At 34.6% G+C, this 25,363-nt stretch overlaps 2 protein-coding genes across 2 annotated transcripts; both read left to right on the top strand.

The window, feature by feature from the left end:
• Positions 1–5,940: 5,940 nt before the first annotated feature.
• LOC122314677 (protein WHAT'S THIS FACTOR 1 homolog, chloroplastic) lies at positions 5,941–7,630 on the top strand. The gene has a single exon (XM_043130171.1). The coding sequence runs from the start codon at positions 6,056–6,058 to the stop codon at positions 7,268–7,270; it is 1,215 nt and encodes a 404-aa protein (XP_042986105.1). The 5' UTR covers positions 5,941–6,055; the 3' UTR covers positions 7,271–7,630.
• Positions 7,631–10,554: 2,924 nt separating this feature from the next.
• On the top strand, positions 10,555–11,717 carry LOC122317275. Its single transcript, XM_043134264.1, has one exon. It carries the CDS (start codon positions 10,966–10,968, stop codon positions 11,533–11,535), a length of 570 nt encoding a protein of 189 aa, XP_042990198.1. The 5' UTR covers positions 10,555–10,965; the 3' UTR covers positions 11,536–11,717.
• The last annotated feature ends 13,646 nt before the right edge of the window (positions 11,718–25,363 follow it).

Genomic DNA, 25,363 nt, shown 5'->3' with positions numbered 1-25,363 from the left:
TTGATTAAAGTCAAACCTTGTGATTCAAGGGTTTGCTTTGTTGTTAAAAAGTTTGGGTCTTTTTACAAAATGTTTGTTGATGATCAGCTTTTTCTTAATGGATGTTTTAAGTATGGTTTTAAACTTAGGATATAAAGATTTTTGTTGCAAAATTTTGGTTTAATCACGTGTTAATGTCATGTTTCATACACCTTTGGATTGGGTCCCTAGTTGCCCAGGCTTTCAATTTGTTCTTGCATACAACTCCAATATCTGGTGACCGTGGGAGGTGGCTGGACGGAGCCTCCGATGTTTAAGTTAGCCTTTAGTATAGGAGGAGATAAATATATTTCCAAAATCTTGATTACTGACCTCCCTTTTCTTGGTGTTTGGATGGCTGCTTTTATACATGCATCTGAGGTTCGCAACCCATGCCCTGAACCATGCTGAGGGATGCTCCTTGGCAGTCCCCATTTAATGTGTCGTGGCTCTCTGGTGTAGATAATTAATATGGCATGGCCTGACTGAGCCCATATGTGGAGTCCCATCAGAATAATGTGTTTTTTCCTCTCCATTTGAAAAAGGAGAGAAAAGGTCTTGTGCCTTTTGGCTAGACTGACCTAATACCCTGGTTCGTATTGGGCCTAGGGCTTCTCGGGTGGGGCTGTCAAGGGGTCAAGGGGGCTTTTGCCTTGTTTTGGACTGGGCTCATACTTTTGAGAAAATTCCCCCAACAAAGAATTTTGAAGTTGGAAGAAATTGTAACAAAAATTAAGAGAAATGACTTATGAATATTTTGGCCATAGTTTCCCATAGTTGTGAATTATTTAAAATTTTTTCTGAGTTGATATTTAAGTTTAGAACAAAAGTTACTTTAATTTTGGTAATTTTTGAAGTTTGTGAAATCCTTAAGTTTGGGATAAAATGATCATTTTCCCACATGTAAAGGGTAACATGGTAATTTTACTCTAATTTAACATTTTTCCATGTTATTAATTATTAGTAATTAAATTTCTAACTTTTAGAATACCCTATTACAGATCCTTGTGTTTTGTGTTTTATTATTGTAGAACATGACAATTAAGGTAAGTTAGCTCTTAACTTGCTATCTATTTATTGTGTATGTGTGATGAGTAAGGGAACTATATTTTATGTTTGTATGTTGTTATAGATGCCATGCCATGTCATTACATGTTTATCTATTAAACGAATTATTCTATTATGAAGTACTTATTTGTTACACAATATATTCTATCACATGTTGTTATCTATTGCATGTATGTCACATTACGTATGCCATCTTTTACATGTATGTCATGTCAAGTAATATTCACTGTTATATATATGTCATGTTATGAAATATTGTCTATTACATATACATCATGCTATGAAATGTTGTTTGTTACATGTTATATCATATTACAAAATATTTCTATTCCAAATAAGTCATGTCTCTCGAGTTAAGTTCAAGTCATGTTATGTGATGTCAGGATTTCTGTCATTTCATATTTCAGTCACGTTTTGTCTTGAATACAATTGTGTATTTTGACAATAGTTAAGTTTCAGTTATCAGTTAATTTGTACTATGGTTAAGAATGATACGCGCTACTGAGTACTAAGGTGAATGAGTATAATCTGCCGTACTATAGATGGATAAATTAGTTAAGTTGTATTACGGTCAAAGATAATATGCTCTGCCTAGTACTAGGACTGTTCACCGACCCGACCCAACCCGAAAACACAGATTTTCGACCCTACCCGAATCTGTTCCGTACCGATGACCCGTTAACCGATTACCCGATTACGTTTTTGTTTGGGTTGGGTTGGGGAAGATTTCTCTCAATAACAACCACGAAAATCATCATCAAATGGAACGAAATACCAAATATGATGATAACAAAGAAACCATGAAAATCATCTCAGTTCCAAATCACAATCAAAACCACGAAAATCATCTTAAAATCATCATCGGATGGAACCGAATACCAAATATGATGATAATAGAGAAACCACGAAAATCATCCCAGTTCCATATCACAATCAATACCACGAAAATCACGAAAATTGAGTCAATATCCCAGTTCCAAATCACAAACTTGTTGCGCAGCTTGTGAAAATACCTCATGCCGACTTTGCCAAAGTACCCTGGATGGTACTTGTCGAAGAGGATCGGTGGTGGTGCATCCCTCCGGCGTTTCCCCTACCTCCCAGGTGCTTCCTGTGCTTACTGATACGGTCGTGCCCATCACTGACATGCTCGCACTTCTTCCGGTTCTTCTTGAAACAGGTCGTCATGTTCTTGCTTCTCTCCCTCTCGTATCGCTCAGTTGGGTTAGGGTTTCAGGGGAGACGGGCAGACGACCAGGAAATCAATTGTAGTCTGTATATGTTAAAATCGGGTAATGGGTAATACCCGTTTCTGATTTTAACTGTAAACGAGTCGGGTTATTGGATCGGGTTAATTCAGAAAACAGGTCGGGTCAAATTTTCGGGCTTTTTGTTCAAGCCTACCTGGTACTACGGTCAAGGCTATGTGCTACCGAGTACTACAGTGAAGGAGTATAATTTGTTGTACTATAAAAGGATGATACACACTGCTTGGTACTGTGGTCAAGATTGTGCGCTGCCGAGTACTATGGTAAAAGAATATAATCTGCTATTATGTTAAGTTCAAGTTCATGTCAAATTAAGTTTAAGTTCACATTCATGTTATGATATGTTCACGCTCACGTTATGTTTCAAATTTACGTTCATGTCATGTTATATTTACATTTATGCTATGTTAGTTCACATTTATGTCATGTTATGCTCAGGTTCATGTTCATGTTATGTATGTTCACATTCATGCTATGTTTCAAGTCCATATTATGTTTCAAGTTCACGTTCATACTATGTTACTAGTCCAGGTTATGTTTTAAGTTCACTTTCATGTCATATCAAAAGTTCAGTTTCAGTTCAAGTTATGTCAGCTCATGTTATGTTATATCAAGTCACGTTATGCTTATTATTTCATACCATGTTATATCAAGCTACGTTATATTTATTATTTCATGCTATGTTAGGTTAAGTTATGCCATGCTTACTATTAACTTTGATTGTGCATTCATGCATTTACTGTTATGCATTCATCATTAACCTGTGCAGAAGTTTCCTGTTAACTTTCTTAAATTTATAATCAAATCTTACCATGGTTGTACCAATTATCAATCCCCTTGAATAGTAGGCGATGTGTCAAGATTAGAGTAGGAAGCGGACACTGGCAGGTTAGATGTTGCAGACGTGACATGGAACTTATAACTTCCATAGTTTGGTTTTTTGGGTAGCATTTTGACATCGTTAGTTGAGTTATGCGAGTTACTTGATGAACTAGCCCAATAGTGTATTTTGTTAATGTAAATATGGAGCCCACTCTCCCACATTTTGAGATTAAAGTTGACCTATACTGTAATCGTAGATGTTTATTTTATTAAGTATGCATGGATTACATTTTAACTATTTGAGATATTATAAGTTTTGTGCATAGTATTGTTAAAAAAAAAAAATTATCCGCTGCAAATATTGCATAATGCTAGATGTATTTTAGGAATATTACATCTTATATATCCTGAATGGGAGCAGGTAACCTCGTGTTACATGTCCCGATACTTTGGATGTCTGTCTGATCCCAAACGAAAATCTGAGGGAGTCACAGAAGGAGTTTTCCTGGCTAGCTTGGCCATGAAGAGGCTACGTGGCCAAATTTCACCCAAAAGGGCAGCAAGAGTGATCTTCTCGTCTTAGTCATCTATTGTTAACCTTTCTTTGTTAAAGCGGGTAAGGTACGTCTTCAGGTTCTCATATTCTTTCTGTTTAACCGTTAGAAGGTACGTAGCTGGGCGCCAACGCCTTCCGCTAGGCATGCATTGTGTTAGAAACTGTTTGGTCAATTCTTCCAAACTGTCTATCGACCCCGGTTGAAGAGTTCCAAACCATCATTTTGCCATCCTCTTCAAGGTTAGGGGAAAAGCATGATAGACGATTTCTCCAAGGAAGTCGTGGAGTGTGATGTGAGTCTTGAAATTCTCCAAATGGTCTACTGGATCCTTAGATCCATTGTATATCTCTATCTGTGGTACTTTGAATTTTGGTGGAAGTGGCATGGTCATAATCTTCTCACTATACAGTAGGTTGGTCTAATTCAACAAGTACTTTACTGAAAAAGATCCTCCCATCTTCTTCGCCATCTTTTCATACTTTCCAATAAGGCTTCGCAACTTGTCATGTATCTTCTTCTTCTCTTTATCCCTAGTTCAGTCCCCTATTACTATGTGCTTCTCCCCCGCTCTGTTCATTATGGCTGGGCATGATTGTGTCACTGAGCTCCATGTTCTTTTGCCTTAGATCTTCGTTTTCCTTCTTTAGACTCTCCATGGCATCTAATGCCATCTTCAATTTTTCCTTCGTTACTGCTAGTCGTGCTTTCATGACAATAGGTAACGTTTCTGGTTCACGATTTGCTAGAGAACATGTTATGGTTGGCATATGGGAATCACGTTGATGTCCACTAAGAAACTGAAATAAAAAAAGCAGCATCCCACAGACAGCGCCATTGTAAAGGACGTGTCTACCACAGAACGTAATCGTTCGCCTGCAAATCAAAGGTCGATGGTTCTGGATGCCTACAATCATTCTGATGCCTAAGTTAGTAAAGAATGATGTATAATAACTCAAGTATATGATCAGATGTGTTTTAAAGTTACTTGGTACCCATATATATTCAGGCGTAGGGAAATATTGGATCAGCATCGAAACTAGAATACTTTCATCTGATGCTTATCCGTTCATCCTACCTCTAAATAATAGGAGTAATCTACTCTCTACATTAGTGCTTATCTACTTTATTAGTCAATGGAATATCAGGCCTTCGTGGCCCTTTAGCATCTAGTTTGGGCCATGTCCATCATCATAATTTATAGTTAGGCTGTTGGGGCACTATTTGGCACTCCACATACTTTCTCTCTATAGGCTATTATCGTTCATGAATAATTCCATTTGTCATTTTATATAACAATTATATATATATATATATATATATATAATATATATATCTCGGTAGTAAATCTTTTTCTTTTTTGTGATTTTGGGCTTCTTTGTTTTTTTTTTTTCAAATTTTAAAAGACAAAAATGTCATTATCAAACTCTCCCTACGTAGTGTGAAAGTTTCTAAGGTAGAAGTGCATGTAAGAGTGTGTGTTCGCACCCTATTTCCCACTGGACCCACTCCAAAAGTTCACCAATGTGCACAAAGATGACAAGTGCTGTGGTTTGGAGGGCAGCAGTATACTAATTTTGTATGGCATTTGTGCGACGGGCTGAAGGCTTATGACTAGCTGAAGGGCTATGACAAGCTGGAGAGGTTCGCTAGGCTGCGAAGGGTTGGAAAGGTTTGGCGATGAGGAGTACAAGTGAGGTGCGATGGTGTGGGTAGTGGGTTAAGTTTTGCTTCTTTAGGAAGAGAGTTTTCAGTCGATCACTTGGTATTTGATTTTGCTATCCTATTATGTGGCTCATGAGATTTGTATGTGGATTGTTGCTATGTCGATTCTTTATTTGTAGCCGTTGAAAGTCTGGGAACGGAATAACCGTTCAAAAGAGGGATTGAAATACTTTAGAGAAATGATATTTGCAGTCGTGGTTGTACAAGCGACGTGTAGTCGCTTTGAAAAAAATGAATTAATATGGGACCCACATGAAAAAAAATACTAACTTTTTAATTGTGGATCCCACTCTTTTTCAAAACGATTGCGCGACTTTTACAATTCTACGACTATATGTAGCATTGCTCAAATACTTTATATGTTCTAATAAAAATTAGAAAAAAATTATACAAAAAATAGCCTTGCATAATCTATGGGATGGGTCATTATAGGCTGAAAGCCCAACCCAATCTTTTGGTTGGTTGGGTTAAACTCAGAGACGAGCCCTAAATAAAAACCCAAGATTTGCTCATGCTTTCCCCCCTCTCATCACCCATCACCATCTCCACCAAAATTCTCGGCAGTAACTCTGCGTGGCTCTGCTTGATCAATTTCCAGGTATGCTCTCGAAAACCCACGCCATTTCTTTCTACTTCAATCACAACGTCAAACCCGCAACCACTTCTCACACAAACCCTTTTGCAAAATCCATTTCAAGCCTCAAAGTAGTCTGGCGCAAGGACCGGAAACTAGACCAGGCCATTGAGAACGACAAGCGGTACAAGCTCTGTGCCCGCGTCGTCAGAGAAGTCCTTAACGAACCGGGCCAAGTAATTCCACTCCGGTACCTTGAGAAACGCCGCCAAAGAATGCGGCTCACTGTCAAAATCAAAACTTTTCTTACCCGAAACCCAGGTTTATTCGATGTTTACTATGACCGAATCAAACCCAAAACCGAGCCGGTCAGATTTCTCCGAATTTCGGAGGGGCTCAAGGAATTTCTCGAATATGAGAAAAGGATTTATCTTGAACATGAACCATGGATAATATCCAAACTGTGTAAGTTGTTGATGATGTCTAAGGATAAGGTTCTTTGTGCTGATAAATTAGTAGAAGTGAAGAGGGACTTCGGCTTTCCGAATGATTTTCTGGTTAACTTGGTGCCTAAATATCCGCAATATTTTAGGCTAGTTGGGTGTCCGGGTGAAGGGCAATCGTTTTTAGAATTGGTGTCATGGAACTCAGAGTTTGCGAAATCTGCTATCGAGAGGAGGGCGGAGGAGGAGTCGAGGTTGACGGGGATTCGAGTTAGGCCCAATTTTAATGTTAAACTTCCGTCGGGGTTTTTCTTGAGGAAGGAGATGAGGGAGTGGGTCAGGGATTGGATGGAACTTGATTATGTGTCTCCCTATGAGGATGTCTCAAGTTTGGATCAGGCTTCGCGTGAAATGGAGAAGAGAACGGTAGGAGTTCTCCATGAGTTGCTTTCACTTACAACACATAAGAGGGTTCCAGTGCCAACATTGGGGAAGTTTAGTGATGAGTATAGGTTCTCAAATGCGTTCTCAAATGTGTTCACAAGGCATTCAGGGATATTTTATATGTCGTTGAAAGGTGGGATAGAGACAGCAATGCTGAGAGAAGCATATAAGGATGATAAGTTGATGGATCGGGATCCTCTACTCGAGATAAAAGGTAAGTTTATTGAGTTGTTGGAAGAAGGATGGCGAAGGAGAGCAGAGTGGTTGAGCTTGCAAAGGGAAGAAGTTAAGAAGGACATGGAAATGATGGCAACAAAGAATGGCATTGAAGATAGGTATGCCTGTGATGAGTGACTAAAGACTTGGAGAACTGCAATGGTTGTGAAAGGCATGGGTGGCAACATGATCAACATTTGCTGGAAAGGAGGACTTGATACATACCTAGGATGATTGTTGAGGTTAAACTGCATGTTGTGTTGAGAAATTGTTGTATCCTGGTGTGCACAGCCCAACATTTGCATCCAACTTAAATAGAGATTTGTTGATGTCACTGATTTTTTTGGACGGTTAAATTTCTTTCTTCTCTCGATGTAGTTGGTAGGGAGTTGCTTTGTGCAGATTAGCAATGGACAGCTTATAGTAATGCTTTGTAGATTACCATATAAGAAAATTCTTCAAATGGCATCCCAACATAGATAAATATTTGCACTTTTATTGGAGTCTGTTAAATCATGTGCATGTTGAGGATTTACTGAAAAAAGAATTCAAAATTTGTTGTGTAGGTGCAACTCATGGGTTGCATGACCAAGCATCATAAAATTAATAGCTTGCACCAAGATTGTGGCAATTAGAAAAAAAGGGAATAATAATATTTATAATATAAGCGTAACAATAATAATAAGAACACTGCATTACATAGCTAATGAACTTTTAAATACTTCTGTCTTCCTCGTGTTGCTGTTGCAAATCAAGTTAGTCATGAGTTTTCAACAATTCATAATTATCCTTAGTTATGATGCTCTGACATTCCGTATAAGAACTTACAGAAATCTATATTGTAAATTTGGCTGGAGTTAACAGAGACTAATATCATAATGTTAGAAACTTTAAAAGTTTTGATGCATTATGGTTCATGCACTCCTTTACATTGATGAAGACATATTAAAGCCTTGCTTGTGTTGGCTGTGCTTAAGAAGGCACGGTGAGAGATGACATTGACATTTTGTAACACTCTCAGACTCAGTAAAGTCCCGACATTTTACCATGATTGTTGTCCATGAAGGAATACTTAAAGAGCTGAATAAGTGAGGACTTCTAGGAATGGATTGATCTAAGACTCCTTTGCATGTCATTATGATGATAAGAGGGGGTGTACTGGTAATAGGGCACAAATTGGGGCAAAGGACAAAGGAAAGAGTGATGCATCTCTTGCGTGGGGTTCCTATTTACTCCCTGAAAAAATGATATTATCAAGAATATAGCACATAAAATAAAGAATTCACATCGATGAGGGTAAACTAATGAGCTTAGATATTAATGAACTCGATAAAAAAGGTTATTTATTGGAACAATACTCTTATCGATCTCTTAACAACAAGTAGATCTATGCCAGGGGAATTCATAATGTATTGGGAGAAATTGGTACAATCATTTGGTTATGTCATTTTGAGCTTTGTTCTAACCTAAGATATTGCATTGTTTGCCTCAATGATGGCCTTTTTATCTCATCCGTATAGTAGCACATATCTGTATTTATTGATCGTTACAGGGATAATGAAACCAATGATAGAGTTGATGACGTAGCCTAGCGACATCCATCCCTTGTCTCCGACCGGGAGATGGAGACTACTTCATGCGCTACTAAACATCCTAATCTCTGATATATATATATATATATATATAATAGTAGGGGTGAGTTCGGTCCGGTCCGGTCCGGTCCGGAGAGGTTTTGTGGACCGGACCGGACCTATTCGGTCCAGGGTTTTCCCACCCTGGACCGGACCGAACTCCATCAGGACCGGTCCGGTCCGGTCCTATTCGGTCCGGTCCGGTCCGGTCGGTCCATTCGGTCCAAGGTTGACTTTTTTTTTTTTTTTTTTTTTTTTTTTTTTTTTTTTTTATCTAATGACATTTTTTTTAATATTTATGTAATTATATTGTAATATATTTAAAATATATACATATAGTATTATATATATATTAGTAATATGCTAATACTATTAGTCTATTAGTAATAATACTATAACTAATAAATATATGTAATAATAACTATACTATAACTAATAACTATATGTAATAATAGTAATAGTAATAACTATATATTTATATAATATGCTAATATTTAATGACATTTTTTTTAATATTTATGTAATTATATTGTAATATATTTAATATATATACATATAGTATACTATTATATATATTAGTAATATGCTAATACTATTATATAAATAATATATATAAATAATATTTATTTATTTTTATTTCTATTCGGTCCGGTTCGGTCCGGTCCGGGGTGAAAAACTCCCGGACCGGGACCGGACCAAATCTTTTCGGTCCTTTAAAAATGGGACCGGACCGGACCGGACCCAATTCGGTCCGGTGCCGGTCCGGTCGGTTTTGCCGGTCCGGACCGGCCGATGCTCACCCCTATATAATAGGTATGTTCTGAAAATGGAAAATGTAATGCCTCTGAGATTCAGCAAAGACCCCAGGCAAGACAAAGGGGGAGGCCTTTCGTTGGGTTTCTTGCTTGTTTCCTTGGTTAGAATTTGACCTTTATAAGAAGTTTGTGTTGCATAAAAGATGGTGGTTAAATCAGTGTCGTGTTATAAAACCTTGATAGCCTATCTTTATAGGTCTTTCGTAGGACTCTAATGAAGATTGTTTTAATAATCCCACGAGACAAAGTTCCTATTTATGCTCTTGGTCACGTCGTGATGAATGGCACTAACAGTAACTTGCTTCCAGTGTAGTGGGGATTTCAATTTGTGTGGAAACGTTTGAATTTCAGCAACACGTTATATATTCAAGTTGAAGGAAAAATGCTTTGATTTCTGAGATGGTGAATGGGATCTTATCGAAACTTGCGTTTTGTTGAGAATAGCAGTTGAAAGCATTATGGTATTGAGTTGACTGTGGTGTCCTGAAGTAGATGTTGAAATTGTTGCATTAAATTCCTGTTCTTTAGAGCATTGATAGTTCGATCTATGTCCTCAAATACCAATTCAAGATGGTTATTTATTTAGCCACTCAGCTTCTGTTACAAAATAGTTCATCCATAGTATATTTGGCAATTTGGGTTATCCGTAGTGTTCTTGTGAGAAATTTCTTGCAGAGGACTTACATCTTCAGAATTAGTCGAGATTTTATTTTTGCTCACCTGGTGCCGATCAAGAAAATATATATGTATGAGTCAGAGCTACACATACCGAGGGTTTAGCATGAGAGATGTCACCGATAAGACTAAATGTCTTTTTTTTTTCGATTATTTTTTTTTTCATACTTTTTTTTTATACTCTTTAAACATTTAAAAAAAATCAATAAATCATAACATCATTAAAAAACATATCCTTAAACATTAAGTTAAAAAAAAATAAATCAGTGACCATCCTCGGGATATTTCATCGGTGGCTTTAGCATTATTGTATATGTATATATTACTTCGGCAACGTAGGTGTCAGGTCTAGTGTATTCAAGTACGAGTTTGGTTACTTCTTGTTTTGCGAGCTTTTATACGAGTGCATTCTTTCGGTAGGAAAAAATTTGGTAGTGAAAGCACTTTTAATAGCGGCTTGCGAGTTACCTAACAGACTCTTCACACGAAGCAAATGAGGGGCTCTTTATTCAGAACCTAAGCTCTTCCATACGTACACCGGCAAACAAAACCCTCATTCTCTTGGTCAGTGAACCTAACTAAAGGAAACAAAAAAGAAAGCCAAAGCAGCCCACGAATGCAACTATTTAAATGGAGGCAAGGACCAGTCTTTGAACAACTTGAACCATTCTCTTACCTCTCTTTCTGTATGTAACACTTGAAATAGATCGAGATGGCTCACATGGAGAAAGTCACGATTGTTACTGTTACATTGATACTGTTTGCAGCGTTCATGGTGCTCTTGCCAAAGACGGAGTGCATGATAAGGCCGCAACCACTGAGGCCGCAACCACAACTGGCTCCTCGTCCTCTTTGTGCGTCACAATTTTCACTTGCAAACTATGCGTGTGCACTACTTCCCTTGAACCCATTAACACCGTCTCCTCCTTCCCTCAGCATTAGTGCTGTTGCCGTTGCTGTTGCTGCGGATGACGACGACGATGATGATGATGATGATGACCATGATCATGATCATGATAATGAAGAGCACCATCACACCCACAGGCATAGGCGTAGTCACGGTGGGCACCGACGTAAGCATAAGCCACACCATCATTCACAAACCGTGGACAATTGTTGTCGGTGGGCAAGTCAGGTGGACAGCCAATGTGTTTGCGAGCTGCTATTTCTCTTGCCCGGCTTTGCAAACTTCCTCATGAGGCCTTTGCACGATTACACCCTCCGTATTAGTGACTCTTGCAACGTTACATACACGTGTGGTGGGACAAGAATAAGAGCCTGAATAGTGCATTTACGTCACGATGCAAGGGGGTGCTTGGTTCATACTTAAGTTGTGTAGTTTTGGTTGTTTTGTGGGTTTAGACTATAGTCATCTGCAGGTACTACCTAGTTCTATCACTTAGCTGTTTCGGTCTATTAATAATTTTGCGCATTCGTAATAAATTGAAGTTGTTGTTGGCATGAGATTATACTCCAATTTTCTAAATCCCCATTAGCAGTAGCAGTACTGTTCAAATTCTCTGAGATGCATTTCGGGGCAAAACATGAACGAGAGAGAGATGACCTTGTTAGCTAGCTCGAAGCCTTTCAATGCAAAAACATGTGCACAAAGTAAAAAAATATGGTTTTACTTTATAGAGTGTAGACCTTAATTCCCCGCTCACTCAAACCCTTCTCTTCTGAAAAATCTTTTATTACTCTATTAACTTGTTTGGAATATTTGTCAAGATTCATCTATCCCACCGTTTGCACTAATTTTTATTTATGAAACTGTTAAGTCTTAAGGGGAAGCTACGTGACATTTGAGCTTTGATAAACGCTTCCTTGGCTTTGTTTAGATTCAGAAAACATCACAATTCATCTCATTTAATAATTTCAATTTATCAAAATTTTCAAAAAAAATATAATAAACAATTTAACTTTCTCAATCTCAAAATAAAAAAAAAATATTTTTATAATATTTATTTAATTTTTTTATCTCATTTTAATTCAGTATCTAAATCTTCCTAGTGTGAGTCGAGAGTTTGAATCCAACTTGGGCCCGTGAAACGAGCGGACTCGATGTATTTTGACAATTGCTAGATGCATGTAGGACAACCACTCCACAATATATTCCCTTATGTGCGACAACCTTGTTGGCTTGTTCTTATGGATGACAACATTTGATACGTGCAATTCGTGAGCTTAATTTGAATATATCATAAAATAAGTGGGTTTGCTTTAGATATAGACAAGTTTAAATCAAAATGGATTGAATCGACAAGACATGATTAATAAATGGGTCAATCCGTAAAACCCACAATCAACCAGTATAATACAAAAAAAAAAAAAAATTATATTTTTAAATTTTGCAAGTGTTTATTTTATGTCTCTTAACGTTTTTGGGATGTAATATTAATATTAGCATAATGTGTTTAAAGTTAAATATTTTCCTCAAACCAGATTCTATGATGCAAAGTTAGGATCTTCATCGTCATATGTATGAAGAGGGATATAGGAATTTAAAAAGAACTTTCTGAAGGGGTATAGGTGGAGAGTGAGAGATGGAAAAGCTATAGAAATATGGTTTGACTATTGGCTCATAGGTCATAGGTTGATCCAAAACTCCAATCAGAGAGATGAATCTGAATGTTCAAGAGTTGAGTGCCTCATTGATGAAGATACCAGATGGTGGAATGTGGAAAGAGTTAGACATTTGTTCCCTCCTCGAGTAGCTGATGAAGTCTTCAAAGTCTTGCTCAGCTCATAAAGGAGACTTGATTGCATTATATGGGAACATGAAAATCATGGAACCTTTAGTGTGAAGAGTGCTTATAGGTTCTTTCAATCACTTGATCAAACAAAACAAGTTGGTGAATGTTCAAATGTTGAAAATCAGAAAAAGGTATGGAGGAAGATATGGAAATTACAGATCCCTAATAGAATTAAAGTCTTTGTATGGAGAGCATGCAAGAATAGGTTTCCAACTATATGGAAATTGAAGGAGAAGAAGATTATATAGGAGCCTACTTGCAAGTGGTGTGGTGAGGAGGAAGAAGATGTGAGGCATATTTTATGTTACTGCCGTTTACTGAAAGAGTCATGGAAGGTCTATTTACATGATCTGTTGGTGTTTGATGAGAGTTTGAATTTTATGCAGATCATATGGTATGTTATGACACGAGGGAAGAATGGAGACTTGGAAAATATTTTCTGATTGCTTGGGGATTGAGGTACAGAATGAGCCAAAAAATATTTGAGGATAAAGTGCTAGCTATTGAACAAGTAATTGATTATGCTCTGTCATTAGCTCAGGAGTTTAAAGATGTTAAAGGTGCTCATCAATCCAAATAGCTAAGAGCTTGTAGTTGGCATCCTCCCCCTCATGCGGTGTTGAAGTTAAATGTTGATGGGGCCATTTTTAGTGATCAATTCAAGGCAAGGGTGGGAATGGTTTTAAGAAATGATGCAGGAGGGGTTATACTTGTTGCCAGTAAGAAGGAAAATGCTGTAAATGACCCTTTGGAGGTGGAGTTGTTGGCTATTTTTCATGGATTACAAATCTGTATTCCTCTAGGCATCAATGAGTTGATAATTAAGAGTGATTCACTATTGATGGTGAATGAAATTCAGGCAGCAGATGACTCGAGGTCCTCATGGGGCAACTAGTTTTTGAAATCAAGACTATGATGAAGGTGATTCCAAGATGTTCAATCCAACATGGAGGAAGAATGACTAATGCAGCAGCTCATTCTCTAGCAAAATTTGCTTGGCATCTAGAAGACTTGATTGTTTGGTGGAATTCTTTTCCTGATTGTATCTCCCATATTATTTGGTTTGATTCTTTGATGTAAGTGGAGTTGGTTTATGAATTAATGAAAGTATTTTCTTATAAAAAAAATATTAGTATTTAAGTACTTAATTATTTTATAAAAATATTAATTTTTCGTACATATTATTGGTTTGGATATTGAGTAAAAGATATTTTATAATAAATCTAGTTGTAATTGTGAATGATTTATATAGTTATACATTAATATGTCTGAAATTAAATTAATTGAGTCAAAATAATCTACAAGTCAACTCAACCCATTTATTTGAAATGAGTTAAATGGGTTGTGTTTATGTTAACACAAAAAAACTTAACTATTAAATGGGTTATGCGGGTTGTGTTATGTCATACGTTCTTTTATAAGTCGTGTTAGGATTTTAACTAATGCTCATGATTTGGCACAACATGAAGAGGATCCACAAATACGAATTGTCACTTGCTTGTAATAGATTGGTAGACATTTCCATCACAACACATTTCTATCGACTTGTCCCCTTTCATAAATATTGGAAACATCATTTCTCAAACAACTACTATGAAAGCCAATTTTTCTTTTGATGCGAATGAATTAATAAAACTTATAAAAATTATTTCAATGGAAACGAGCCTTCAAGTTTAGATTCTTTTAGAAATGCTACAACTATAAAAAGATTTTATAAAAGTAAATTTATAAATTGATATAGTTTTATATGATATGTTAGATCTAATTTATAATAAAAGTGATTTTATAATCTAACGTATCACATCAAGTTATGTTAATTTGTAAATTTATTTTTGTAGAATCTCTTTATAGTTAAAACATCTATCTTGCAGGAGAAATAAGGAAAATATTGCAAATTATTTGCAGCCACAAAGATTAGCAATATATTATTAATCATTGCTAATGTCTTGTAACTCTAGTTTCCCACAATGTAACTCATAGGAAATAATGTATACTTTTTTTGCATAGTTTATAATTTGCATCATTTTCCAAATGTATGTTTATTTGCGATGAAATATCTTTCTCAAAATAGTTGACCGCGGGATGTTTATTTTCAACATAAAAAAATTGTGGGAAGGGTACTACTAGGCTGGCAGTGATCGTTGGGCCTACATTCTAGGCTAAATCTCACTATTTATTTATTTATTTTTATCGTTTTCACATTTTTTAAAATTTTTTGAAAAAAATAACGAATACATTAATATATAGCCACTTACTTAATTATTAAATAAAAAAATTAAAAATAAATAAATAAATGAGCAATCAAAATGAGAGACATTCTATCATTTTCCATTGTGGAAAATAGCTTATCCATTACGATCTTGTTGTTTTGTTGAATTTTTAGGGCATTTTTTCATTTGTTGAGAATACAATTAGCAAGGAAGACGCAAGTAAACTTGCAAACATTACACTCTGGTACGTACATCCATTAATTTCATTACAAAAAAAGCAACGTATATAGGTACATTGAACTACATAATAAATAAATATAATGGGGGAAAAACTCCTCTAAATTTTTGTCATAATGTATCAATTTCTTTATACTAGTAGTTTTCATCTCTAGTGTAATAAAGGAGAGGGGCATCTTTAGTGGCCAAGCCCCTCGTCCATTGCTTTTGAGCTGCTAGGCGGTACGCCTGGAGTTAAGGAGCAATGAAAGGTTGGCTTTTAGGCCAATCGTGAGTTACTAAATGAGAACTGATTATTTATAATGAAAAAGAATGAATACATAATATTTTTCACAGTATTTTATACAATTATGTTTTAAAATGAGCAGTATTTTTATAAAATACCTCATAAAAATATCATTACCTTACAAAAATAATTTTTTTTTTTCAATTTTAAAATGTAGTTGTGAAATATATTGTAAAAAGTGTTATATGGGTATCATTACTTATTTATAAATCAGTACTCCTTCCTAACATTCATTGGTGATAATTTTTTTTTATTCCAAAAACTCTCTAAAAACTCCATTCTATGTGGCAAAGCATCTAGGGTGTGTGCATTTTGAGTGTATCTAGTTTATCTATGTAGTACACTCATGCACCGTGTGGTGTGGGAACTCAGATTGATCAGAAATTTATAAACAGAATTTACTTGTAGAACAACTACAAAAACTGAGCTAGAGATATTTTTTTTTTGTGAATAATTTTTTTTTTTTTTTGAGAAATAACATTGGTATCAGAGCCAATATGTGGTTCCTAGTGAGATTACGCCTCTATTTTGTTTATGTTATAAGCATGCCTGTCTTTTTTTGTTATATTTATTGAGAGAGAGGCACTGTTATTTTTTCATTCCTCTGTCTCTCTATTTGTTAATGAGTGAATGTTGTCCAGATGACTAACACAATAGGGAGGGTGAATTGAGTTGTATTAAAAAAAAAATAATAATTATAAATCAAATATATAATATAAAATATAAACAAAATATGAAATAACAATAAATATAAAGAGTAAGGGTAAGAGAGAAGCAAACTCAGTATGTTAACGAGGTTCGGCCCCACTGCCTACGTCATCGCCTCAAGCTACCCCTTGAGGATTCCCAAATTCACTATTCAACTTCCTTCAGGTGGAGATAGAAACCTATTACACATTTGAACAACACCGCTACAAAGGATCCGTGTAGAACACCCTCTACACTTGCAATCACCTTACAAGTGGTGATTCAACTATTCTCCGTATAGAATACTTTTTACACGTATAAGGGTTATACACACCCTTTTTCTGATACAAAAACTGATAGTGGGTAGGTTATCAGAAAACACTCCTCAATAAGTGAAATAAAAACAATACAGCACAAACTATATCTCTCAAAATGAATAAGGATTAAGGCTCAATTAATGCTTAGAGAAGAGAGAATGAAAGCTTTGAATGAATGTTGTATGCTCTGGATGTTGTGAATGTGAAGCTCTCAAATGATCTATTTATAGGCATATGAGACTTCATATTCAAATTTAAAAAGATTCACATGTCAAAGACAACATCATTCACTTTTTCAAAAAAATCAAACCTAATCTTTTACTTTTGACATATGACAAAATGAGCACACTTTCATTTTCAAAAAATCAAACCTAATCTTTTACTTTTTGTATAAGTCTAAAAAAGCATCAATCACTTTTGAAAATATTCAAATAAAACATGCACATGTGAAAGATGACAATCAATCATCTTTAATATTTTCAAAGTTCAACCCTTTAATCAAGGCATGCACATGCAAAAGATGACAATCAATCATCTTTCAAAATTTTCAAATTTAATTTTCAAAAATATTCATGCACATGTGGAAAATGTATTTTAATGCTTTATGATAAAATATTAATTTTGAGCATTAATCCTAATTTCGAATTTTGAAGAGATTTACAACATTACTCTATAATTTTAATGTGAACTTGTTCCCTTCTTGCTCATGCTTGTTTCCTTGATGTGCTTGACTCCATTGTGTAGACAACTTGAGCTTGAGACTTCTTTATTCTTTGAATTCATTTGTTATCATCAAAATCCATGTGTAAATATATAATTACACAAAACTTGAAATCTTGAATTCAACAATCTCCCCCTTTTTGATGATGACAAATACTTGATAGAACCTGAAACCTGTATTAATACTTAAGCTCCCCCTGAGAATGTGCGTTAGTTTTTCAAGCAAAAGTATAAATATAATTCCAAGTATATATAATAAGTTTAGCAATTCAAACAATGTTAATGTTCTAGTCTAACACTTCTCCCCCTTTTGGCATCATTAAAAAGGATCCGCAACAAGTAAATGGATTTGAAGAAAACGGTGCGTTAGTAGACACTGTAGATAAATAAATAAATTTTATCCGTCCGTGACCCGACAAGTGCGGCTAGAGATTTGAAAAAATCGTCTGATGTTGTTGACAAACGAGATTGAAGGCTCCGAGTTTCTAAAAAAATGTCATTTTCACCGATCGGAAAAAAAATACATTGCTCTTTGACTTGGATGATAGCTTGTCTTATTCTTTATGCTATCTCTATAAAATCAATCCTGAAGTTCATTCAATCTGCATCAAGTTTTCATCTCATCTCTATAACTCATCTGCATTCCTTCAACATTCTCGTTTTAAGCCTTCTATTCTTTTCTCAATGGCTCATTCTTTTAACATTTCTCTAGATCCATCCATGAGGCATTCTGCATCTCAACCTCCTGTCCTTTCTGCAGCTGCCATTGGTGCCATGTTGCAGTAGGAAAATAATAATCTGACTAATAAGTCAGATTCTGATGCTATTTATGACTTGGTGAGTCTTGGGACTCGCTACTCTTCCTCTATTGTTGCTTTTTCTCAACGGCTACAAGCCAAAAATCATGAAGTTGAAAAGCTCAAAGAACAAATTGTTGTACTTCAACGAATTATTCAAGAGTCTCATACAAGGAAAGGAATCATTCGGCAGAAGAATAAACAGTTGAAATCTTTATTAGATTCTTCATTCCGCTTGCCGGTTCCCATGGATAAGAATGACATGATATTGTATGAAGAGAATGAGCGTCTCAAACATGAGGCTAAGAATCTCAAGTTTATGTAAAAGTATTTAAAAAATCTATCTCTATTTTTATTGACTCTGGTCTATCTTTTAAGAGATATTCATAGCATGCATCATACCTATTTCTCTTCTGATCATACATAATCTATCTTCTGGTAAAGGTTTTGTGAAAATATCTGCTAACTGATCGTGTGTGTTTGTGAACTCTAATATTATATCGCCTTTCTGCACATGATCTCGAAGAAAATGATACCTTATTTCAATATGCTTAGTTCTAGAATGTTGTATTGGGTTCTTTGAAAGATTTATAGCACTTGTATTATCACATTTGATTGGAATGTGATTATACTTGAGTTTAAAATCTTCAAGTTGTTGCTTCATGTAGAGAACTTGAGCACAACAACTACCCGCAGCAATATATTCTGCCTCAGCAGTAGATAGTGCAACAGAATTTTGTTTTTTACTAAATCAGGAAATTAATGCATGACCTAAGAAATGGCATGCTCCACTAGTGCTTTTTCGATCTATTTTACAGCCAGCATAATCTGCATCTGTGTAGCTGATTAGATCGAAAGATGTATGCTTAGGGTACCATAATCCTAAGTTAATTGTACCACTAAGATATCTAAGAATGCACTTAACTGCAATTAAATGTGATTCTTTTGGAGATGATTGAAAGCGTGCACATAAGCACACACTAAACATAATATTTGGTCTACTAGCTGTTAAATATAATAAGTTACCAATCATACGTCGATATATTTTCGAGTCAACTGGCTTACCGGATTCATCTTTATCAAGTTTAGTTGATGGGCTCATTGGTGTTCCAATTTCCTTAGCATTTTCCATCCCAAACTTCTTCAGTAATTCCTTAATATATCTTGATTGATTGATGAATGTCCCACTTTTTGCTTGCTTAATTTGCAATCCGAGAAAGAATGTAAGTTCTCCCATCATGCTCATCTCAAATTCTTCCTGCATAGTTTTAGCAAAAACTTGACACATATTTTCATTAGTAGCACCGAATATTATATCATCAACATAAATCTGAATCAAAAGAATATCATCATTTTCATATTTAATGAAAAGAGTTGTGTCGATTTTTCCTCTTGAAAAACCTTTTTCAATCAAGAAACCACTAAGTCTTTCGTACCAAGCTCTAGGAGCTTGTTTAAGTCCATATAGTGCTTTTGTGAGTTTGAAAACATGATTTGGGGAAAAAAGATTTTCAAAACCTGGAGATTGCTCAACATATACCTCTTCATTTATAAAACCATTTAAGAAAGCACTTTTAACATCCATTTGAAAAAGTTTGAAATCTTTATAACAAGCATATGCAAGTAGCATTCGAATAGCTTCTAATCTTGCGACTGGTACATATGTCTCATCATAATCGATTCCTTCTTCTTGATTAAAACCTTGGGTTATAAGTTGAGCCTTATTTCTAGTTATGACTCTGGACTCATCTTTCTTATTTCTAAAAACCCATTTTGTTCCAATAATAGTATGATTTTTGGGTCTAGGAACAAGTGTCCAAACATCATTTCTTTCAAATTTGATTAAACTCTTCTTGCATAGCTAGAATCCAAGATTCATCAAGAAGTGCGTCATCAATATTTTTGGGTTCAATTTGAGATAAAAAAGTAGTATGATTGCAAATATTTCTAAGAGATGATCGAGTACTTACACCTTATGAAGGTTCTCCCAAAATTTGTTCCACTGAATGATCTTTCACAAATTTCCACTGTTTGGTTGCATCTTGTATTAAATTTTGATGATCTTTCCTGATGGCTCCATGTTGAACTTCCTCTATTGTTTTCTCTTTGTTGAGATTGAGATTTTCCGTGTTATTTATACCTCCTGTTTCTTCATCAATAGATTTTTTGGAGAGTGGAGAATTAGATTCATCAAATACTATATGCATAGATTCTTGTACAGTCAAAGTCTTTTTATTGAATACTCTATAAGCTTTACTATTAGTAGAATACCCGAGAAAGATACCTTCATCAGATTTTGCATCAAACTTGCCTAAATTATCCCTGTCATTTAAAATAAAACATTTGCATCCAAATACATGAAAGTAATCAATGTTGGGCTTTTTCTCATTCCAAAGCTCATAGGGGGTTTTATCTAACTTAGACCTTAGCATAACTCTATTTATAACATAACATGCAGTACTTACCGCTTCGGCCCAAAAATAACTAGGCAAGTTGTTCTCATTGAGCATTGTTCTTGCCATCTCTTGAAGAGATCTATTTTTCCTCTCTACTACCCCATTTTGTTGAGGAGTTCGAGGAGCAGAAAAATTATGCACAAAACCATTTTCATCACAAAAAGTTTCAATATTTTTATTAACAAACTCTTTTCCCCTATCACTTCGGATACTTGAAATAGTATAGCCCTTTTCATTTTGAATTCTCTTGCATAACTTGGTAAAGGCATTATGTGCCTCATCTTTATGAGCAAGAAAGATGACCCAAGTATATCTAGAGAAATCATCAACAATAACAAATGCATAATATTTTACTCCTAGACTTGCAACTCTATTTGGTCCAAAAAGATCCATGTGTATCAGTTGCAATGGTTTAGTAGTGGAAATATGTTTCTTAGTTTTAAAAGAAGTTTTTGTTTGTATACCAAATTGACATGCATCACAAATTTTGTTTTTAAGAAAATATGTTTTTTGTAAACCTCTCACAAGATCATTTTTTGAAAGTTTGTAAATAAGTTCCATGTTGGCATGACCTAATCTTCTATGCCATAACCAACTAGTTTCATTTTGAGCTGAAAAGCAAATAGCATCTTGTGAGGTAATTTCTTCAAAATCAATTGTATAAAAATTATTGTTTCTAAAAGCAATAAAACAAATATTACAATCATGATCATTCAAAATAATGCATTTATCCATTTTAAAAGTAACTGTAAATCCTTTATCACATAATTGACTTATGGTCAAAAGATTATGTTTTAAACCTTCAACAAGTAGAACATTTTCAATTATGAGAGAAGATTCATTACCAATTTTACCTATTCCCACGATCTTCCATTTCGAGTTGTCTCCAAATGTCACGTGTCCTTCTTCTTTAGATCTAAGATCAAAGAACTTAGTCTTGTCTCCCGTCATGTGTCTTGAACATCCACTATCCAAAAACCATTTGTTTTTTCTTGTGGAAGACTTCATGCATACCTATAAAAACAATTAAAATGATTTTTCTTGGTACCCAAGTTCTTTGGGTCCTTTATTTATTAGTATTAGAAGAAACAAGATTTTTAGGTACCCATATGGCCCTAATAGTCATTGTATGATTTCTTCTAATAGGACAAGTATGATAATTATGACCATTTCTATTACAAAAATTGCAAATAGCATGTGACATATATGAAAAACTTGAATGATTATAATAATATCCCTTTTTGACAAAATTATTTTTATGAAAAAAATTTTGAATATTAGTCTTTGATGTAAAATGATTATCAAAGAAATTTTTATAAGGTTTGTATTTTTGTTTTGGCATATATCCCAAACTTGCCTTGTCAAAAACACATCTTTGACTACCAAGAAGTTTTTCAAAATTTCTTTTTCCATTCGTAAAGTTTTCAACAATATTTTCTAAATCGGTTTTCTTCTTATTCAATTCAAGATTTACATCTTTCAAAATGATACTTTCTTTTCTTAAAATTTCAATTTCGTTTGTTAAAGAAGAATTTTTCTTTTTCAAAGTAGTATACTTGATACCCAATTTTTCAAATTCCTCATATACCTCTTCTAAAACATTTTGCAATTCTTCATATGAAGGATTTTCAATATTATCAAGATTTGTTACCTCAATGTCATCTTTAGCCATAAGACAAAGATTTGCTGATTCTTCATTGCTTGCTTCACTATCTGAGCTACTTGAATCATCATCCCATGTAGCTTTCATTGCTTTCTTGCCCTTGTTTCGATCTTTCTTTAGCAGAGGACAATCTGACTTGATATGACCAGGTTTATTGCATTTATAATAAATTAAAGTGTCATTTTTACTTGAATCTTTCTTGGAAAACTTTTTGAAGGATTTCCTCGAAGGAGTTCTATTTTTCTTCAAGAACCTCTGAATTCTTCTTGTTATCATCGCAACTTCTTCATCTTTATCTTCATTTTCCTCATCTTCATCACTTTCACTTTCATGAGGAACAGCTTTAAGTGCTAAGCTCTTCATTGACTTTCCTTCTTCTTCTCCTCTTTTCAATGTGTACTCATGGGTGATAAGTGATCCGATGAGTTCATTGACTTCGAGCTTCTTGAGGTCTCTAGTTTCAAAAATCGCTGTAACTTTTGATTCCCAACGTTTTGGTAAAGAGTTAAGAATTTTTCTTACTATCTCCACCTTGGAATAAACTTTGCCAAGAGCTGTCAAGCTGTTTATGATGTTAGTAAAACGAGTGTGCATACTAGAAATTGATTCATCATCATTCATCTTAAACATTTCATATTCACGAGTAAGAATATAAATTTTTGATTCCTTGACTTGCGAAGTTCCTTCATAAGTTACTTCCAAGTTATCCCAAATTTCCTTTGCCGTAGCGCAATTCATTATTCTATTAAACTCATTTCCATTAAGAGCATTATATAATAAATTCATAGCAGTTAAATTTAAAGTATAAAGTCTATCGTCTTCACGATCAAACTCTTCTTCTTCCTTTTTGACCTTTACTCCATCAACCACTTTTGTTGGAATATAAGGTCCATTTACAATACATTTCCAGATTTCTCTACCTTGAGCTTGAAGAAATATTCTCATTCTAACTTTCCAGAATGAGTAATTATCTCCACAAAAGAGTGGAGGCCGACTGCTAGATTGACATTCACCAAATGAAGCTGCAATGTTAGCCATAAAATCTAAACTCAAAAGATAGTTAATCTTATAATAGAGCTCTTAGCTCTGATACCAATTGTTGCCCAGATGACTAACACAATAGGGGGGTGAATTGAGTTGTATTAAAAAAAAATAACAATTATAAATCAAATATATAATATAAAATATAAACAAAATATGAAATAACAATAAATATAAAGAGTAAGGGTAAGAGAGAAGCAAACTCAGTATGTTAACGAGGTTCGGCCCCACTGCCTACGTCCTCGTCTCAAGCTACCCCTTGAGGATTCCCAAATTCACTATTCAACCTCCTTCAGGTGGAGATAGAAACCTATTACACCTTTGAACAACACCGCTACAAAGGATCCGTGTAGAACACCCTCTACACTTGCAATCACCTTATAAGTGGTGATTCAACTATTCTCCGTATAGAATACTTTTTACACGTATAAGGGTTATACACACCCTTTTTCTGATACAAAAACTGATAGTGGGTAGGTTATCAGAAAACACTCCTCAATGAGTGAAATAAGAACAATACAGCACAAACTATATCTCTCAAAATAAATAAGGATTAAGGCTCAATGCTTAGAGAAGAGAGAATGAAAGCTTTGAATGAATGTTGTATGCTCTGGATGTTGTGAATGTGAAGCTCTCAAATGATCTATTTATAGGCATATGAGACTTCATATTCAAATTTAAAAAGATTCACATGTCAAAGACAACATCATTCACTTTTTCAAAAAAATCAAACCTAATCTTTTACTTTTGACATATGACAAAATGAGCACACTTTCATTTTCAAAAAATCAAATCTAATCTTTTACTTTTTGTATAAGTCTAAAAAAGCATCAATCACTTTTGAAAATATTCAAATAAAATATGCACATGTGAAAGATGACAATCAATCATCTTTAATATTTTCAAAGTTCAACCCTTTAATCAAGGCATGCACATGCAAAAGATGACAATCAATCATCTTTCAAAATTTTCAAATTTAATTTTCAAAAATATTCATGCACATGTGGAAAATGTATTTTAATGCTTTATGATAAAATATTAATTTTGAGCATTAATCTTAATTTCGAATTTTGAAGAGATTTACAACATTACTCTATAATTTTAATGTGAACTTGTTCCCTTCTTGCTCATGCTTGTTTCCTTGATGTGCTTGACTCCATTGTGTAGACAACTTGAGCTTGAGACTTCTTTATTCTTTGAATTCATTTGTTATCATCAAAATCCATGTGTAAATATATAATTACACAAAACTTGAAATCTTGGGTTCAACAGTGAAATATATGCCTAATTTTTTTATGTTTTTTTTCTCATCTGAGTTTATGTTCATGCATAAGTATGTCTTTTTTTCCTTGTTACCATTAATCGCCATGAAGGAGAGTCCCTCTGTTAATAATCATTTTTACAAAATTGAGTTTGACCCTTATAAAATTGAGGAATTCTGATGAACTGCTCATGACACATGCCTAAACACCATGACCAGGTGCTACACACCATCGCAGCAGCCACAAAGAAGTGCGGAAGGCACCAAAAGGTATCGCGCGTGCCGTGGTGCTGCATAGGGTGATGCATTAGAAAAGCCTGGTCGCATCATACATGTAGAAGCAATGGCGGCAGTGGTGCTTCACTACTGCGGTTTTTTTTTTTTTTTCATGGCCATTGTTTATACCATATGAACCCTAAAATTAGAACAATAAAATAATTTTAGCTTATTTATTATTATTTTTTATATTATCGTTAACACTTTTAATTCTGGATAGTATTATTATTTCATTTATTAAAGGATAAATGTAATAAAATCTCCAGTTTAAAATACTCCTCATTTTCAAATCATCAATTTAAATTTTACTTGTTCTGCTTGGCCACTGAGAATTTTCATATGAGAATTTTGAGTTTTAAGATTAAATACTAAAATATTATATTTTAATATTATTATTATTTTGAGA

Source organism: Carya illinoinensis, chromosome 7 (assembly GCF_018687715.1).
Source record: "Carya illinoinensis cultivar Pawnee chromosome 7, C.illinoinensisPawnee_v1, whole genome shotgun sequence".
In the NCBI taxonomy this organism is placed as follows: Eukaryota; Viridiplantae; Streptophyta; class Magnoliopsida; order Fagales; family Juglandaceae; genus Carya; species Carya illinoinensis.
The sequence above is the reverse complement of the archived record's forward strand: the minus strand, read 5'-3'. Positions and strand labels throughout refer to the sequence as shown.